Consider the following 16,067-nt stretch of genomic DNA (forward strand, 5'->3'; position numbering starts at 1 on the left):
TGCCTTTGCCTGCTGGTTCCTACCCCCGCGGCGCAGGGCTCGGCGAGCTCGATCGATCATCCCATCTCCGGCAGCTGCAAGCAGTGCAGGCCAGTTCATTCCATCTGCAAATCCTCTCTCCCTTCCCCACCCGAATAATGGCGGCAGCAGTAAGGGCTGCTTGCTATACGCTGAATTGTGTGGCTCCTACCGAGGCAGTCGGCACACTGAAAGGGCTATCGGCACTCTGCATACATGCCCTTTGTTCGTTCCTAGCCCATTTTATTGCAGAAACTCTACAGTATTTGACAACGCCGGCTACACGTATGTCTGGTTGGTGACCAAAATTTCACCGGCTTCCAAAATTTGTCCCTCAAATTCTGGTCATCAAGCTGTTAACCAAGTTCTGACAACAAAGCGAACTTCAAACTAATGGAAGGATCTTATCGAATTTGTAGCGACAAACCAATTGGTTAAATCTGGCCGAAGTCACCTAATCTTAGCTACGTTAACTTTGGCATCCAGTGCATCAGGCCAAACAAATTAAACGGTAGTGCTGTCCTGTGGTGCAAGACATGAAGGCAACTGATGGTCATTATTTAAAAAAGACTACTGACAACCATTGGGAGAGCTTTGCATTAGCACTGCTGGAGCTCTCACTTCATAAAAGATGCTCTAGCGCAAGTACTAGTGGTCGGTACAAGTCGACAATTCATAGCAGAGGCATATGTAGCTGGCTGGAAGTTTGGCCAGATTAGACAACAATTGCTGACCAACGAAATTATACATGGGGAGTTCAGGACCAAGACTTTGGTAGAGGCAACGTACTGCGATTTGTGGGAGAGGGGAGAAGTACGCAGCAATTGAACAGGCTACAGCGCCATGTTATGCTGCTGGAGCCATTCCTGAATGGCAGAACGAAGTGCGTGATTGGGAATGAGCTCGTCGTGTTCAAGTCGCAAGTTGGTCATTGGAGATGTGTCGTGGCCACTGTTGAGCCAGCTCCTGATGGCCTCAGCTTCGTAAGTGAATCCATCCGCTGCGATATGTGGATCATTCATGACATCCTGAAATTTTGCTCACAAAAGCAATGGTTAGTCACCAGATAAAAGCTCTATTCATGTTTCGCTTGAACTTTCACAAAGACAAACCAGATGACACATCAAGCTTAAGACTACTACAATTCATTAATTTGCTCACGAACTGGGAAGAATCATATGATGGCCCAGAAGAGTCCTCTTTATATTCACCTGAGATATAGGGCAGATGAAATATGACGGTATGCGAATTTCATCCGACACTAATCTAAAAGATGAGGCCAAAGATACCGATGCAGCATCCCTCATCGCCTCAACCACTCTCCACACCTCGCCTGAAAGATCAGGACGGCACCTCCGGCTGAGCTCTGTGCAACTGAGAGCAAGGTGTGCTAACTGCAGGACGTGCGCATCAGGCCACTCTCCTGCTGAGGTATCCAGTATCGAGTTCAGGTCGCCTTTCTCCATCGCATCCTCCACAATCTTCTTTATACCAACAGGAGGCTTTCCTGTCAAAAGGCGTAAGACCACAATCCCAAAAGAATAAACATCGGACTGAGGTGTCAGCTCTCCAGTGGCAAGGAATTCTGGGTCCATGTACAGAGGGGTTCCCACAGGATGCATGGTGCGATACAGGGTAGTGTTATTGGTGCTGGACTGGATTAGGGACGAGAAATACCAAAGTCACTAAGCTTACTGACTAAGTTAGCATCAAGAAGGATGTTGGCAGGCTTCAAATCTCCATGAACAACTGGGTGAGGTTTATTCTTGTGCAGAAATATCAGCGCTGAACAAATCTCAGCAATGATTCGGATGCGAATTTGCCACAGCAGAGTTCGCCTCTTATCTGCGGACACAAGAAAATCTTCGAGACTTCCATTTGGTAAGAACTCATAGACAAGTGAAGATGACTCCGAGCATGCTCCTAATAGAGTTACAAGGTGAGGGTGCCTCACTCTACTCAGGATAGCAACCTGCAACAAAATCCAAAAAAAGCCATTCATCATTCATGGGGTGAGACTGTCCTTTCAAAATACATGTTTTTATTCTAGTTCCAGTTTTGAACCAGAAAGGAGCTAGAGAATAGTGATCAACCCCCTTTTCCAGTATGACAAAGATAAGTTAGATTCCAGAATGAGTTGAATGCACTACCTCTTGCTCAGACTGTGATCGTCCCTGTAAACTATCAATTTTCAACACCTTTATTGCAACTGTCATGTTCCGCAGGATACCTCTGTATACACATCCAAACCCACCTTCTCCAATCTTCAGCGAACTCCTGAAATTTTCAGTTGCACGCTCCAGTTCAGATGATGAAAACTCACAGTGCATTGACGTAACCAAAACCGAAAGCATCTGGCCTCTTTTCTGACGTAACTCTCCAACCACACGGACAGCACGATCCCTCTCGTGTAGCAAGTGATCATGCTCTGATAGAAGCCAGCCATATCGTCCTCTGGATTCAGAGAGCTTGGATGATCCACTGCTTGGGTGACGTGGACCGGTAGAGCACATGTTGCTATGCTGATCTTGTAGCCACGTGCCAAGTGCGATGCTTCTGAGCCGTCATTTACAAATTACAATTGGCAGACGGAGAGCATGGAAGGAGTGTAGCACGCTTCAGGAGTTTCACGTCCGTGTGTCAAGTTCCATCCAAAATTATCGTCTGTTTTGGATCCAACAATGTTCACATAGGCCCCGTTTCGAACGAGGGAATTTCATAGGATTCCTACGCGATCTCTACTGGTTCTTGTGAATTCATGCGTTCATAATGGGTATACACACCGGGAAAAACATGCATTACATGCACACGGTTAACTTTCAAGCTGACAAGCTCCATGATATTCATATCCTTCCAAGTCCCAATGCTCCAAACGCTCCCCCTCCACATATCATAAGCGAAGCAATTCGCAGAAGAGAGAACCGAACGGTTGATGAAGGAGTTGGGACGTCAGTCTCACCCATCTTCTTCTCTCCAGTAGGCGATGTGTCGATGTGAAGCTTGAACGTCTCTGGGCAACGGCTGGTTTCACATACATGTTGGTTGCTAGGTCATTTTCGGGCTATGCTAAACTATTTCAGCATTAAAGATTATTCTCCGTGCTGCCTATAATTTATGGCCAAGTATGTTGGACATAGGCTGTGATGTGAAGAAATCATGAGATAGGACTTCACGAAAAGCTTAAGAAGTAAATTCAGGCATTAACCTTTCTTTCTCGAAAATTGTTCAGGGCTCTAGGGCAGGTATGGATGGGCATCGGGGCTTACCATGCCAAAATATTGGCGTTGTATCCTCTCCCTCTCCAACGTTTGGATGAGCATACCAAACTTTGGCGAGCCAACGCCCTATGTGTGTTTGTTCCTGCCCATATTTTAGCAAGCCAACACAGTGGCGGGACTAGTCAGGGCTCAATCCAAAGGTGACCCTAATGTTCACTGAAGAATAAGATGGACATCTGAGTCTTACGGCGTGTTTGATTGACGCCGGCGCTCGTGACTGCAAAAAAAAAAAAAAAAAAAAAAAAGTGTTGATCCTGTAGCATCATAGCTTCAATGTAGGTGGTAAGTATTTTGATGATTAATAACAATCGTATCATTACGACTAACAAGTTTATTTTGAAGAGTATAAAAAATTTAGTTTACAATGATGATTGGGTATTCTTGTCCCTAAGTTAATTCTATGTACGATTAAATGATATGAGTATCAAGATTAAGGATCTTCTAGTTCTAAGTATCACGAAGAGATGAAGGACACTTAAAGTAGTATGAGTCTCTTTTTTAGTCTTTTGATTGTACTATAAAGATGGGTTAAAAGTAGTAGCTTGATCTAATTAAGTCTAGACTTGGTTAGATGCACACTTGTGAAGTTCTAGCACTATATAGCTTAGAGAAGCTCATGGTTGAGATATCGAGAAGTTAAAGCTCAAGAAAGTTTAAATTGGACAAGCACAGAAAAATTTGTACTCGCCAGATGGTCTGTTGCTTAATGAATTAAACTCACTAGAGCATTCTTGGATCAGGTCAGAGAGATGATAAGTACACTAGATGGTCCAGCGATTGAAAATTTACTCTCACTGGAGTATTTTTAACTAGAAAAATCACAAGTCTTACATCGGATGGTCCGATGTTAGAGTAAAGAGAACGCTAGAGTATTTCACAAGAGATGTGCAAATTTTTAGAAGATGCAGTTATTACTCACCAGATGGTTCGACGTTCACTTAATAACTTCAGTGGAGCAATTTTTTCAGAGAAGGTTTCAATGTCTATTCGGCATGGTTGCACACACCAGATGGTCCAACGTGTGAACAGGAGGCTTCACGCATTTCAGAGCAGCAATGGCTAGTGACAGCTGTCAGTGGCCAATATCTGAAAAAGGTACACACCGGATGGTCCGAGGTGTGTGACATGGTGCACGTTGAATCATCCGACATTCATAGTAAATATGAGTAGTTGGGCAATACTAGATTTGGACCTCTAGCCTATAAATACCTCATCATTTCATCTCACTAATGACTCTTGCATACCCAGATGAGCATATACACTGTGTGTATCATCAAAAAGTAAGAGAGTGCACTATAGTGATTTGTAAAGTTCTGAATTGAAGATTAAGAACATCATTAGTGCATAGAAAATAGCAAGTGTGCATCTTGAAAGTGTATCTAGCCCTTATGTGTGGTTTTGGTAATTAATGACAACACTTATGGACTAGCAATTGTGTTGAGATTTGTTAGTAGGTTGTTCTATAGACGATGCATGGAGAAGAGATATGCATCAAGATGAATGAGCTCTAAGTGATGCTCGGGTAAGTTAATGACAATACCTATGAACTAACAATTATGTTGAGAATTGCTATTAGGTTATTCTGTAGGAGATGCATAAATGAATAAGCATGGATTCGTTGAGAATTGTCATGAGTTCAAAGAATTCAATCGAAGTGATTAAGATCTTGGTGATGCACATAAGAAGAAGAAAAAATTTACAGCGTGAAAACTAAGTTACTTGTGGAGATCAAGTAACTAAAGATATGTCATTGTCAATTAGGTTTTATGAACTAACTCATGTGCTTTATGCTTGAGAGTGGGTTGAGGTTATGATCCATAAGAAGATATAAGTTGAATTGAAATCATATATGCCAAGAGTGAAGAACAAGGTTGGATTCCATATATGATAAATTGAATTTATTGAAGATGTCGGATACAAAATAATTTTCTATGGCAAGACGGTGAAGGTCAAGCAAGACTTTGTTGCGATGGACCATTCAGTGGTGAAGGAAAAGTAAATAGCTTGACGCTGAAGGACCAAGGTGGTAGTGAAGAGCGAGTGAAGCTTTTACGCTAATAGACCGTGTGAGGTCATGGGAAGCTATGAATGATTCGTATCAACCATATGAAGAATCAAGAAGAGATGGAGTGAAGATTATATGTAAGTTGGCAACCTTCAAAGTTTGAAAGAAAGAAACAGTACTAGAAGGTGTTCGAGGGTTCAAATGTGATTCTAACGAGTTTTATCTCTGAATTTGAGTATAGCTATACTGCACTATTAAGAGAGATGCAACATAGATCTAATTGTCATATCTCAGTGCTCAAGAGTTTCTAACCAAACCCAAAATAAGAGTTTGCTTTAGGAGCCCGATGCGGAAAGTGTGGAAGTGTCCGAATTGGGTTTCAGAGAGTTCCTAGTTTGATCCTATGCGTTTAATATCATGAATTCAGTTGAGATGTGTAGCTCTCTGAATAAGCTTTCAATAGAGTTTGAAATCGTAAAAATCAGACTTCAGGATCAAAAGTTATGGTGTTTTGTCTTCAATGACCTGAGTTGTTTTGTTAAACTATGAAGACTCCGCACTTTTTTGCGGAGAGTCTGTATTTTTGTGGAGGGTCCATAAATTTCAGGTCTAACAGCTAGTTTTAAAAAAAATGGTGGCTTCTTGTGTTAAAATCTGGAGAGTCCGCAAATTTTTACGGAGATTCCGCATTTTCACAGGTGTAACGGCTAGTTTTTGGGGGTTGGTGATTTATATCCCCCTCACCCCCATCCTGTGTTGTTGCTGCTTGGAGCACGAAAGAAAATTATTCTAGAGCCAAAAGAACTTTTTCCCACTCTAATTAGTAAGTAATTTAAGAAGAAAAGTGAGTTAGGTTGATAGATTAGAAGATTGTGAGCAAGTGAGCATAACTCCCATCTTGAGCATTCGAGTTCATTGGCAAGAAGTTCGTGGAGTGTTTGTTACTCTTGGGGATTCAATCCCCTAGGAGGCTAGGCATCGCCACAGAGCACTTAAGGTTGTAGTATGCCGCGAGAAGTTTATTAAGGCTTCAATTTTGCCTTCACAAGGGAAGAAATTAAGATTAGAAGTCAAGCTCAAGTGTGATCGAGCTTGAAGAGGAAAAGAGTTGAGAGAGACCCGACTCAAGTGTGACTAAGCCTCTCAACAGAGACCTAGGAACCTCTAGAGGAGGTGTTTGAACTTCAGGAAACAAATTACGTATCTCCTCTCTTATTTTTTTGTTTTTGAATTATTGTTCAATATTTGTGCATATTGCTCGATCTACTTTCTTGTGAACTTTGAGCTGCATGTACTTAGTGAAATAGGTTAGAATACATCCATTGGTGCTGGTAATTCGTGGATTTCATCCACGTTGTATTGCATAGGCATCTCTTGAGTTTTTCCTGATATCTCCGGAGTATTCGCAGATTTTTGCGGAGTGTCCGCACTTTTGCGGAAACTCCAAAAAAATCTGCGGACTGTCCGCATATTGCTAATCCGCTGCATTTAGTTTGTTAATTTTTTCAGGATACGCTTATTCAACTCCCCTCTATTCGACATCATTGTCCTTTCACATTTAGCTATAGTTTATACTTAATCTTGATCAAGTGAAACTATTGACTTGTTACTCTTGGTGATTGATAACACATAGCCGATCTTTGGTGATTAAAGGTATCTTATTGTGCTCTTGGAGTTTTTGCGAAAGCTTCGAGAAGAGCGATGTACTTAGTTTGATGCTCGCCAATTCAAAGACAAGGAAGTGATAATCATGGGGGAGTATGTAAGTATTGGTGGCTTAAAAGGGAGCGATATCCTTAGTTCATACTTTTATTGGGACTAGTGGGAGTGACAACTCCTCGATACCTTAGAAAAAATCAGTGTATTCTTCTTCATCTCTTTACTTTCTCATATTTACTTTAAGCATTTACATTCTTGCAAGTTTTTAAATTCCACATTTAATACGTGTTCTAGCTTGCTTGATCGTGTAGTTACATTTATTTTCATCTAGACTAAGATTGCTAATTATTCTAGAAATAGTTTTTAATTAGAGCAATTCAACTCCGTCTTAAACCATTCGATCCTTTCAGACCCGCTTCCTTCAGTGTGTTTGGATGGACATCAATAGTTGGTAAGGCTAGCCTCCCATCGCCCAATATTTAATTTTTCTCGCTAAGACCATCTCCAACAGATACTCTAAAAATTTATCCCCTATAATACTATTACAACATCCCCTAACACTATTACAGCATCCTTTATTTTTTACATCTCCAACAGCTACCCTATTTCCTACCTTCCATTACTCTCCTTCTCCTTTCGGACTCACGGTCATCCACCAGCTACAGTGATACAGCATCCCTTTTGGTCTGCATTTTTGCCGGCGTCGGAAGGCTTCGGTATTACTGTAGCACATGATAAAGCATCTGTTGGAGAGCCATTCCGCCGGCCAGGATCGGCAAAAGGATAGAAAAAACTTTCGGCACAGTGATACAGGGTGGTTTGAAGATGCTGTTGGAGATGGTCTAACCGTGGGCGAAACACGGGTGCTCTGTTCCTATACTAAACTTTTAGCGAGCCAACGGATTGAAGAGGTTAGCCGGAGCTCAATCCAAACTAATCTTAGATCATCTCCAACCATATTCCCTTCATTTCGTTCTCTTCCCGATTCCCTTCTCCGTTCTCATTCCCTTTATTTTCCTCCCATCTTCAACAGTTTCCCTTCGAGCGGAATCGCGAAGGAAAAAGAGAGAGAATCCCGTCCTGAAAGGAATGACCTGGGAATCTTGTCGTGAAGAAAACCGTGAAGGGAAACTGTTGGAGCGCTGAAGAAAAAAAAATCCCTTCACGACGAGAATTCGCTCGTGAAGGAAATCTCTTGGGTGTGACCTTATGTTGGGCATTTAAAGTTGAAACTGGATGGATGTGAATGTTAAACAAACTTCCTACCACTTGGCCACCAGCCTGTTCTCCAATTCAAAACAACAATATTCGCAATATCAACTATACTTACTAGTTAATATACTGAATTGGGAAACACATGTCCATCTAGTTTGGTGTAAATCTATTTACACTTACGCAAGTGCGTTAAGTGTTTTATGCGCGTGCACACGGTGGTAAGTATGTCTCTGACCATGTGATAGGGGGCGCTCTAGCGTGTGGTGCGAGTGTGACCTGCCTGTGTTTGCATCTTCATCGAATACGAAAAAGTTAATATGCTGAATTAATTAAGTAATTACTCTTCCGTATATGACTGGAAGAAAAGCTCAAACCTCATAAGCTAGTTCAGCTCGTGTCTAACTCGGCTCGGCTGGTTCTAATATCTAAAGAGTTAAGTCAGAGTTTTAATTCGTTTAAATAATGAGCCAGCTCACGGGCCATACGAGCTAGAGTCATCGTCTACATCATATCGCTCTCTTTCACTGTAATTATTAATTTGCTCATCGATTATTTTCATTTTTGACAGTGAGACTCCTCGTCAGCTTACTTTACTTTTTATTGGTTAGCTTCACGTTACAATACAAATCTTATTTTCTTTCTTTTCCCATCCATCGTTCCTTCATACTTTGTATGTATAGACAGATATGTGGAGAATATTGTTTCATTTTTTTTCGAGGAATATTTTATTTCAGTAGCAGAACATATATAGGTTAATCTATCTACTGCTGTGCTACATGTGGATTTAAAAAGCATTCAAAAAAGATTCAGCTTATAAAAATTATACCCCTGATTAAATCATACAGAGAAGTATTATACTTGTAGATATTATTGTTATTATTGTATGATTTTATCAATATATTTTTTAATAAATATTTATATTATTTTTATCTTAGCAGCAAGCTGCTTCCTTCACAGAAAAAGAGTAACAAGCTACTCACAAACCAAATAAGTTAACCCGTGAGCTAAACGAGCCAAATCAAACTGGTTTTTCTATTTATTATATTAAACGAGCCAAACTAAAGGAGCTGGCTCTTTATCCAATCGTACTTCCGTGAGAGGAGCCTTTGTCTTCGTTGCTCTTTTTATGCTTTTCTTTTTTTACTCCATGGCCTTTGACTCCTGCAGGGACGGTCACATAAAAAAAGCAAAAGGAGGGAGAGGTATAAGTAAATGGACGAAGAGAAAACGGCATCGGAAAAGGCACAAACTGCCACGACCGACACTCGCCGACGGCGTGGCTGTACCAAAAGCGAATCTAACCAGGTGGAATATCGGTAGAGTACATGATTGATCGATTGATTGAACCTAACGGATTACACTCGTGTTAATAGTTGATTACTTGGCAGAAACTACAGGATTGGAAGACGACTGTTAATAGATTATCTTCTTTTTTTAAAGTCAGTCCATGATATTCTCTTTTTTTTGTGTGCAGCTTCTGAGAAATGTACCCTGTTCAGATGTTTCTGATTAAAACTGCAAAATGAGATAAACTTGTGGCAAAGCAATTGTTAAGTAGATTATTCTTGCAAACAACAGCCATTTATTTCTTTGCTAGTTCATGTAAGTAACTTGAACGGTAAATCGGTAATAGTCATATATACTGATCATATCTCCTCCTCGTCACCTATCCAAATTGTCATTTTTGCAACAACAAAAAAAACCAAACGATGGTAATCTCTACCAATTCAAATCTTCTTTGCATCCGATCATCAACCAAATCCGTACGACGATCAACAACAATCCTGGTCTGTCAGAGCAGGAGCGGAGCTTCTTGGGACCAAGGTGGATCATAGCCTATGCTCAGGAAAACCATCTCCAACCATATCCCTTTATTTCGTTCTCTTCTCGATTTCCTTCCCCGTTATTATTTTCTTTATTTTCTCTCATTTTCAACAGCTTTCTTTCAAGGGGAATCGCGAAGTGAAATGAGAGAAAATCCCGTACTGTAGGGAATGATCTTGAAAATCCCTTCGTGATAAGAACAGTGAAGAAAAACCGTTGGAGCGTTGAAAGTAACAAAAATCCCGTCGTGAAGGAAATCTGGACCCGAAGAGAAACGATTAGACTTAGTCTTTTTACTTAGTTTGAAAAACCATTCTTTAAGCTTGCCCTACCCCTATAATCTTTTTACTTAGTTTAGCCCTCTGCAATCTTCTTCGAGCTTCGTCACTGTGCCAGAGAAAAACACAAAAATTATTGGCGCTTTGGATTCGACGATCGCCCCTTATACATTTTCAAATTTTACAAACGGTAGTCAAATGCTCACGTATATGATTTATTTTCAACAATAGAGATAGATGGTTTACAAATTGGCCCATGAGTGGATGGCATTAACAGTAAGGGCAAAGTACAGTACTACACCTCCTGCAAAAGATGCAATGCCAACCATGCTCATCAATAGTACTACCGTACAAGATCCCGTTGAGTGCAACTGTGCAAGGACACTGCAAATGTTTCCTAAGATGCAAGCACGCAGGATATAGAAAATTTTCAACAATTTACAAGAATCAAATTCGTAAAAACTTTCTATAACATTTGTGCCTTCCAAACAGTTCAAAAAGCTGGACGCAGAGATGGTACAAAAGAATAGTTAGGAATCTCTCCAATTTATGCTAAAATCTATGTTTCTAAAAAATAAACGAGTTGTGACAGTTTTGAATAATCACCATATAATTTACATAATCAAATAGTTTACAATTAGAATTGATCACCGGTCTCCTTTCCTTCCTTTTCCGCTTGTCTTCTTCTCTGTCCGTCAAATTCATTAGCAACTAATTTGAAAATCTTAATCAATATACACGTTAATTTAGAAAGTCATGTAAATTTAATGTAATATTATTTTTTTTAAAAATTAGCCATTATCGTAATTTTACAAGAATCAAATTCGTAAAAAGTTTCTATAACATTTGTGCCTTCCAAATGGGTTCCAAAAATCTGGACGCAGAGATTGTACAAAAGAATTGTTAGAAATCTCTCCAATTTATACTAGAATCTATATTCTTATAAAATAAATGAGTTGTGACAGATATAAATGATCACTGTATATTTTACATAATCAAATGGTCAACAATTAAAAATCGGTCCCCTATCTCATTTCCTTCCTTTTCCGCTTGCTTCCTTCTCTGTTCATCAAATTAATTAGTAACTAATTTGAAAGTCTCAATCAACATACATGCTAATTTAAAAAATTATGTCAATTTAATGTAGTATTATTTTTTAAAAAACTTTAGTCATTATCGTAATTTTACAAGAATCAAATTCTTAAAAAGTTTCTATAACATTTGTGCCTTCCAAATGGGTTCCCAAAAGCTGGATGCAGAGATTGTACAAAAGAATTATTAGAAATCTTTCCAATTTACGCTAGAATCTATATTTCTATAAAATAAATGAGTTGTGATAGATATGAACAATCTCCAAATATTTTACATAATCAAGCGGTCCACAATTAAAATTGATCATTTGTCCCATTTCCTTTCTTTTTCGCTTGTTTCCTTCTCTGTTCATCAAATTAATTAGCAACTAATTTGAAAATCTCAATCAACATACACGCTAATTTAGAAAGTTGTGTCAATTTAATGTAATATTATTTTAAAAAAATTTAGCCGTAATTTTACAAGAATCAAATTCGTAAAAAGTTTCTATAACATCTGTGCTCCCAAACGGGTTCCAAAAAGCTGGACGCTGAGATTGTATAAAAGAATTGTTAGAAATCTCTCCAATTTATACCAGAATCTATATTTCTATAAAATAAACAAGTTGTGATATTTATGAACAATCTCCATATATTTTACATTATCAAACAATTTACAATTAGAATTGGTCCCTTGTCTCATTTTCTTTCTTTTCTGTTTATTTCTTTCTCTGTTCATCAAATTAATTAGCAATTAATTTGAAAATCTCAATCAACATACACGCTAATCTATTTAAGGTAACATTATTTTTTAAAAAAAATTAGTCCTCATCGTAATATTATTTTAAAAAAATAATCTTCATTATAATATTATTGATTTTACGAATCGGGGGGAAATGATCTGTTCAGACACGAGCCGACAGAGTCTCAGCTCAGCTCGGACGCTCGGTGGAATGAAACGCATGGGCGAGGAGTACAGAAAGCACATATTCCCCCGTCTCTGCCGACACTCCGGTAACCCACGCACCCCGGTTGCCGTGCTCCCCTAATACTGATCCCATCCCCTGCTCCCTCCCGCACCACCGAACACCTCCCGCGCCCCTCTCCTCGGCCACGCGTCTTCTTGCTATCGGTCCACAATTCACGCCTGCGACGGCGCACGCCGCAGCGGATCCAGCGGAGGGTGCCCCTGCCCTTTCTCTGCGTTGCTGCTCGCTCTCGCTCTCCCTCCGCCTCTTTTTAGTGCTGCGGTGCGGTGTCCAGAGAGAGAGAGAGAGAGAAAGAGAGAGAGGAGAAGGTGCCTGCTGTGCTCCAGTGTTTTGCGACCAGCACCGCCACTCGCGCTGCTCGTCCGCCCGCCTCGCGCTGCAGGTGCGTGCGGGTTTGCTAGATCGCCGCAGACCTTCCATATTTGCTCGGGTTGGTGTTGATCTTGGATCGAAAACCCTGCAAAAACCGCGCCTTTCCTTGCATTTTGGCTAATTGGCTCTGGTTTTGATCGGGGTGTTGTTGGTTTGGATTGAGTAGGGTGGATTTGCGGTGGGAGCGGAGATGATGCACGCCAAGTCGGAGTCGGACGTGACGAGCCTGGCGGCGTCGTCGCCGCCGCGGTCGCCGAAGCGGGCCAACTACTACGTGCAGAGCCCGTCGCGGGAGTCGCACGAAGGCGGGTACAAGTCCTCGTCGATGCAGGCCACGCCGGTGTACAACAGCCCCAACGAGTCGCCGTCGCACCCATCCTACGGCCGCCACTCGCGCTCCTCCTCCGTCAGCCGATTCTCCGGCAACCTCCGCGACGGCGGCGGCCGCAAGGGCGGCGATGGGGAGCGCAAGGTGCTCAACGATAAGGGTTGGCCCGAGTGCAACGTCATCGAGGAGGAGGGGCCCTACGAGGACCTCGCCGGCGACAGCGGGCTCTCCCGCAGGTGCCAGGTCATACTGGGATTCCTCACCTTCGTCCTGCTCTTCACCGTCTTCTGCCTCATCATCTGGGGCGCCGCGCGGCCGTACGAGCCCGAGGTCATCGTCAAGGTACACGATCCATCCATGGCGCATCGGAGCTTGAGCTTAATTTACACCTTGAGCAGATGGAATGTTTGTTCCTCTTTGTTGGTTTCCTATCCAATCCATATTTGTGGATTGAAAGGTTACCAATTAGCCTTTAAATTGAGCAATTAGCCGTTAATTACTAGTATTTGACATATGTCTCACAGTTCCTGTGTTAGGTGAGAAGGGTTACATTGTCGAATTGATTGGTTGGTTTAGTTGGACAGTGATATTGTGGAAATTAATGAGGAATAAGTGAAGAATGTAGATTGGGATTTAACAATTGCAAGTTGGGTGGTTTTGATTTTGTGGTTGAGATGTGATTACGTGCGGTTATAAGTAAATGGTTGAAATGGGGGCCTAAAATTTATGGCTGTCGATAAACTTTGGTTAGAGGCTAGAGCAGGTTGGCTGATGCTTGGTGCTTCTTTCGATTGAATCATAACTAAGTTAAATCTGTGCTTACGTTTTGTTGTTACTCCTTCTGAAGAAACCAAGGATTAGTTATTTATGTAGAATTAGAAATGAAAATCTGATAGGTCTAAAATAAAGGACTGTGTAGTGAAGAAAAGTCAAAGCACCAGTACTACATTCATTTCATTACACATTGGTAATGAGTCAATAAATAAATATAAAAAGAAAAAAAATGATCAAAGGGGACAATAATTGTTCTTCGTTCTGTTTCTTATAGGAATGTTGCTGACTGGCACTGCTTTGAGCATGCAGACTTTTTGGGTTACATTTCCTAATCATTGTGTACTTCATCGACAAAAACAAAATTGCAGCAATAATTAATATGCACTTATTTTATGCTCCAAACTAGTTTGGCATGATAGATTTCTTTGCCCAGATCTGAGTCTGCTAGTTGAGTCAAAATTTGTCCTAACAATGAACTTCTTTTACTTTGTTCGGCGCAGAGCTTGGTGATGGATGACTTCTATGCTGGTGAGGGCACAGACCATAGTGGGGTTCCAACCAAAATGGTCACTATGAACTGTTCCCTGCATATAGCTGTGTACAATCCTGCCACAATGTTTGGAATTCATGTTACTTCTGGCCCCATTCATCTGCTCTATTCAGAGATCTCAATCGGCGTCGGGCAGGTATATCCATCATCCATCCTTGCATATTTATAGCTACTTTAAGTGTCATCCACATACTGTCTTATAGTACTACAGCACTTACCAAGAAAGGGAACTGCTTGAGTAACTGAATCCCCTCTTTTCATCTCTCTATTTCACTTCACCATTTAAGAGAAGACTGCATTAGTGAAACATTTTCTCATGTGCTTGACCTTTCTATCCATCTTTTTCCCAACCATTGTATCAAACAGTCGGAAAAGGTTCAACTAAGCGATACAGAATTCTTCGTTGGTCAATCATTAGAAAATGCATGATTAAAGGGGAAAGTAGGGGAATGTATAGGTGATTGTGGGGATGAAAAATTCAGGATAAGACAATAAATAGCATGAAAGCTGAAGAAACATCAGAATCAGACAATGCAAAACGGTCCAGCAAATCAGCGTGCATTGTTGTCACTTGAATCCACACTTGTGTTTCAATTTTCATCATATGTCTGCATACATGCATATTCCTCCATGTTATTGGTTCCTGAAACCAGGGCTTGTTTGGCTCAGCCTAAAGAAGCCTCAGAATTCCTGGTAACCTCCAGAGTCCAGAATAACCTTGAAGCTGACGTCTTTTGCAATCACAGGTTCGCAGGTACTACCAACCGAGGAAGAGCCACCGGGTCGTGACGGCGGTCATCCACGGCGAGAAGGTCCCTCTCTACGGCGCAGGTGGCGGGCTAATGCTGTCGAGCACGGGCGGGTCGGTGCCTCTGACGCTGGACTTCGACCTGACATCCCGGGGCTATGTCATCGGCAAGCTCGTGAGGGTGACGCACAAGGTGCACGTGACCTGCCCCGTCGTCGTCGACGTCAAGAAGTCGAAGCCCATCAGGTTCTCCAAGAAGGCCTGCGCCGTGTATAAGGTCTGAACTGTTTTGTGATGGAGGGACGAGTCAATGTGTTCTTGCAAACATCTCTGTATCTAGCTATTGTGTTGATGATGAAGAACAATAAGCACGCATATGATTTGTTTGAGCTTCGATTTTGTCGATAAATCACGTGTTTTCTCTCTTTTGAGGGTCTTGATATTAGAGATGGTTGAAAAATCGTCCTATCAGCAGTTTCACACTTGGAACCACTGGGTTGTGTTTGAGAGAACATCAAACGGCACTATAGTATCACTTTCAGCAAGAGAGAAGATCCGCTCAAAAAATGGGGAAAAAAAATGAAGGATGTGGTTGGCTCATCTTGTGCTAATTTATCGGATTCTGCCACTATTTCGTTGTCAAGAGTCAAGAAGGGGATGGGGGGGGGGGAATTTATGCGCATTTGGAATGTAGGAACCTCATAGGATTTTTGCAAAAGTATTACTGTTTCCTCTGAACTTTTAGCTTGTTTTTTGGCCAAATTCTTAGGTTAAAAATGAGGCACAAAGGGAATCACTTTTTTTTTTAAGTGGTGCATATGTGATGGTGCAATCTCACCTATCAAGATTTAAATCTTGATGTTTACTATTTACATATATGTGAGTGTTTTCAGCGTTATTATTTATAGGCATATGATAGAGATGTACTCACGGATATGTCTGTTTTAGTGTGCTTAGTG

General features: G+C 41.2%; 2 protein-coding genes across 3 annotated transcripts; one reads left to right on the plus strand and one right to left on the minus strand.

Annotated features, from left to right (window-relative positions):
• Positions 1-529: 529 nt before the first annotated feature.
• Positions 530-2,482, minus strand: LOC133925773 (U-box domain-containing protein 70-like). Its single transcript, XM_062371525.1, is given in 4 exon segments — positions 530-1,046; positions 1,230-1,684; positions 1,687-1,990; positions 2,169-2,482. Coding segments are annotated over 4 exon segments (1,158 nt in total). The 5' UTR covers positions 2,373-2,482; the 3' UTR covers positions 530-851.
• Positions 2,483-12,585: 10,103 nt separating this feature from the next.
• LOC133926296 (uncharacterized) lies at positions 12,586-15,533 on the plus strand. Of its 2 annotated transcripts, none has more exons than XM_062372148.1 (4): positions 12,586-12,718; positions 12,875-13,378; positions 14,311-14,496; positions 15,107-15,533. In XM_062372148.1, the coding sequence occupies exons 2-4, from the start codon at positions 12,899-12,901 to the stop codon at positions 15,389-15,391; spliced, it is 951 nt and encodes a 316-aa protein (XP_062228132.1). In that variant the 5' UTR covers positions 12,586-12,718; positions 12,875-12,898; the 3' UTR covers positions 15,392-15,533. The 2 variants fall into 2 exon arrangements, with proteins under 2 accessions (XP_062228132.1, XP_062228131.1); XM_062372147.1 differs by having other exon boundaries at positions 12,632-12,766.
• The last annotated feature ends 534 nt before the right edge of the window (positions 15,534-16,067 follow it).

Source organism: Phragmites australis, chromosome 8, assembly GCF_958298935.1.
Source record: "Phragmites australis chromosome 8, lpPhrAust1.1, whole genome shotgun sequence".
Lineage (NCBI taxonomy): Eukaryota > Viridiplantae > Streptophyta > Magnoliopsida > Poales > Poaceae > Phragmites > Phragmites australis.

Coding starts and splice junctions, on each gene's coding strand:
- LOC133926296 (XM_062372148.1), top strand. CDS start 12,899: ATGATGCACGCCAAGTCGGAGTCGGACGTGACGAGCCTGGCGGCGTCG. Junction 13,379..14,310: donor AGCCCGAGGTCATCGTCAAG/GTACACGATCCA, acceptor TGTTCGGCGCAG/AGCTTGGTGATGGATGACTT. Junction 14,497..15,106: donor TCTCAATCGGCGTCGGGCAG/GTATATCCATCA, acceptor TTGCAATCACAG/GTTCGCAGGTACTACCAACC.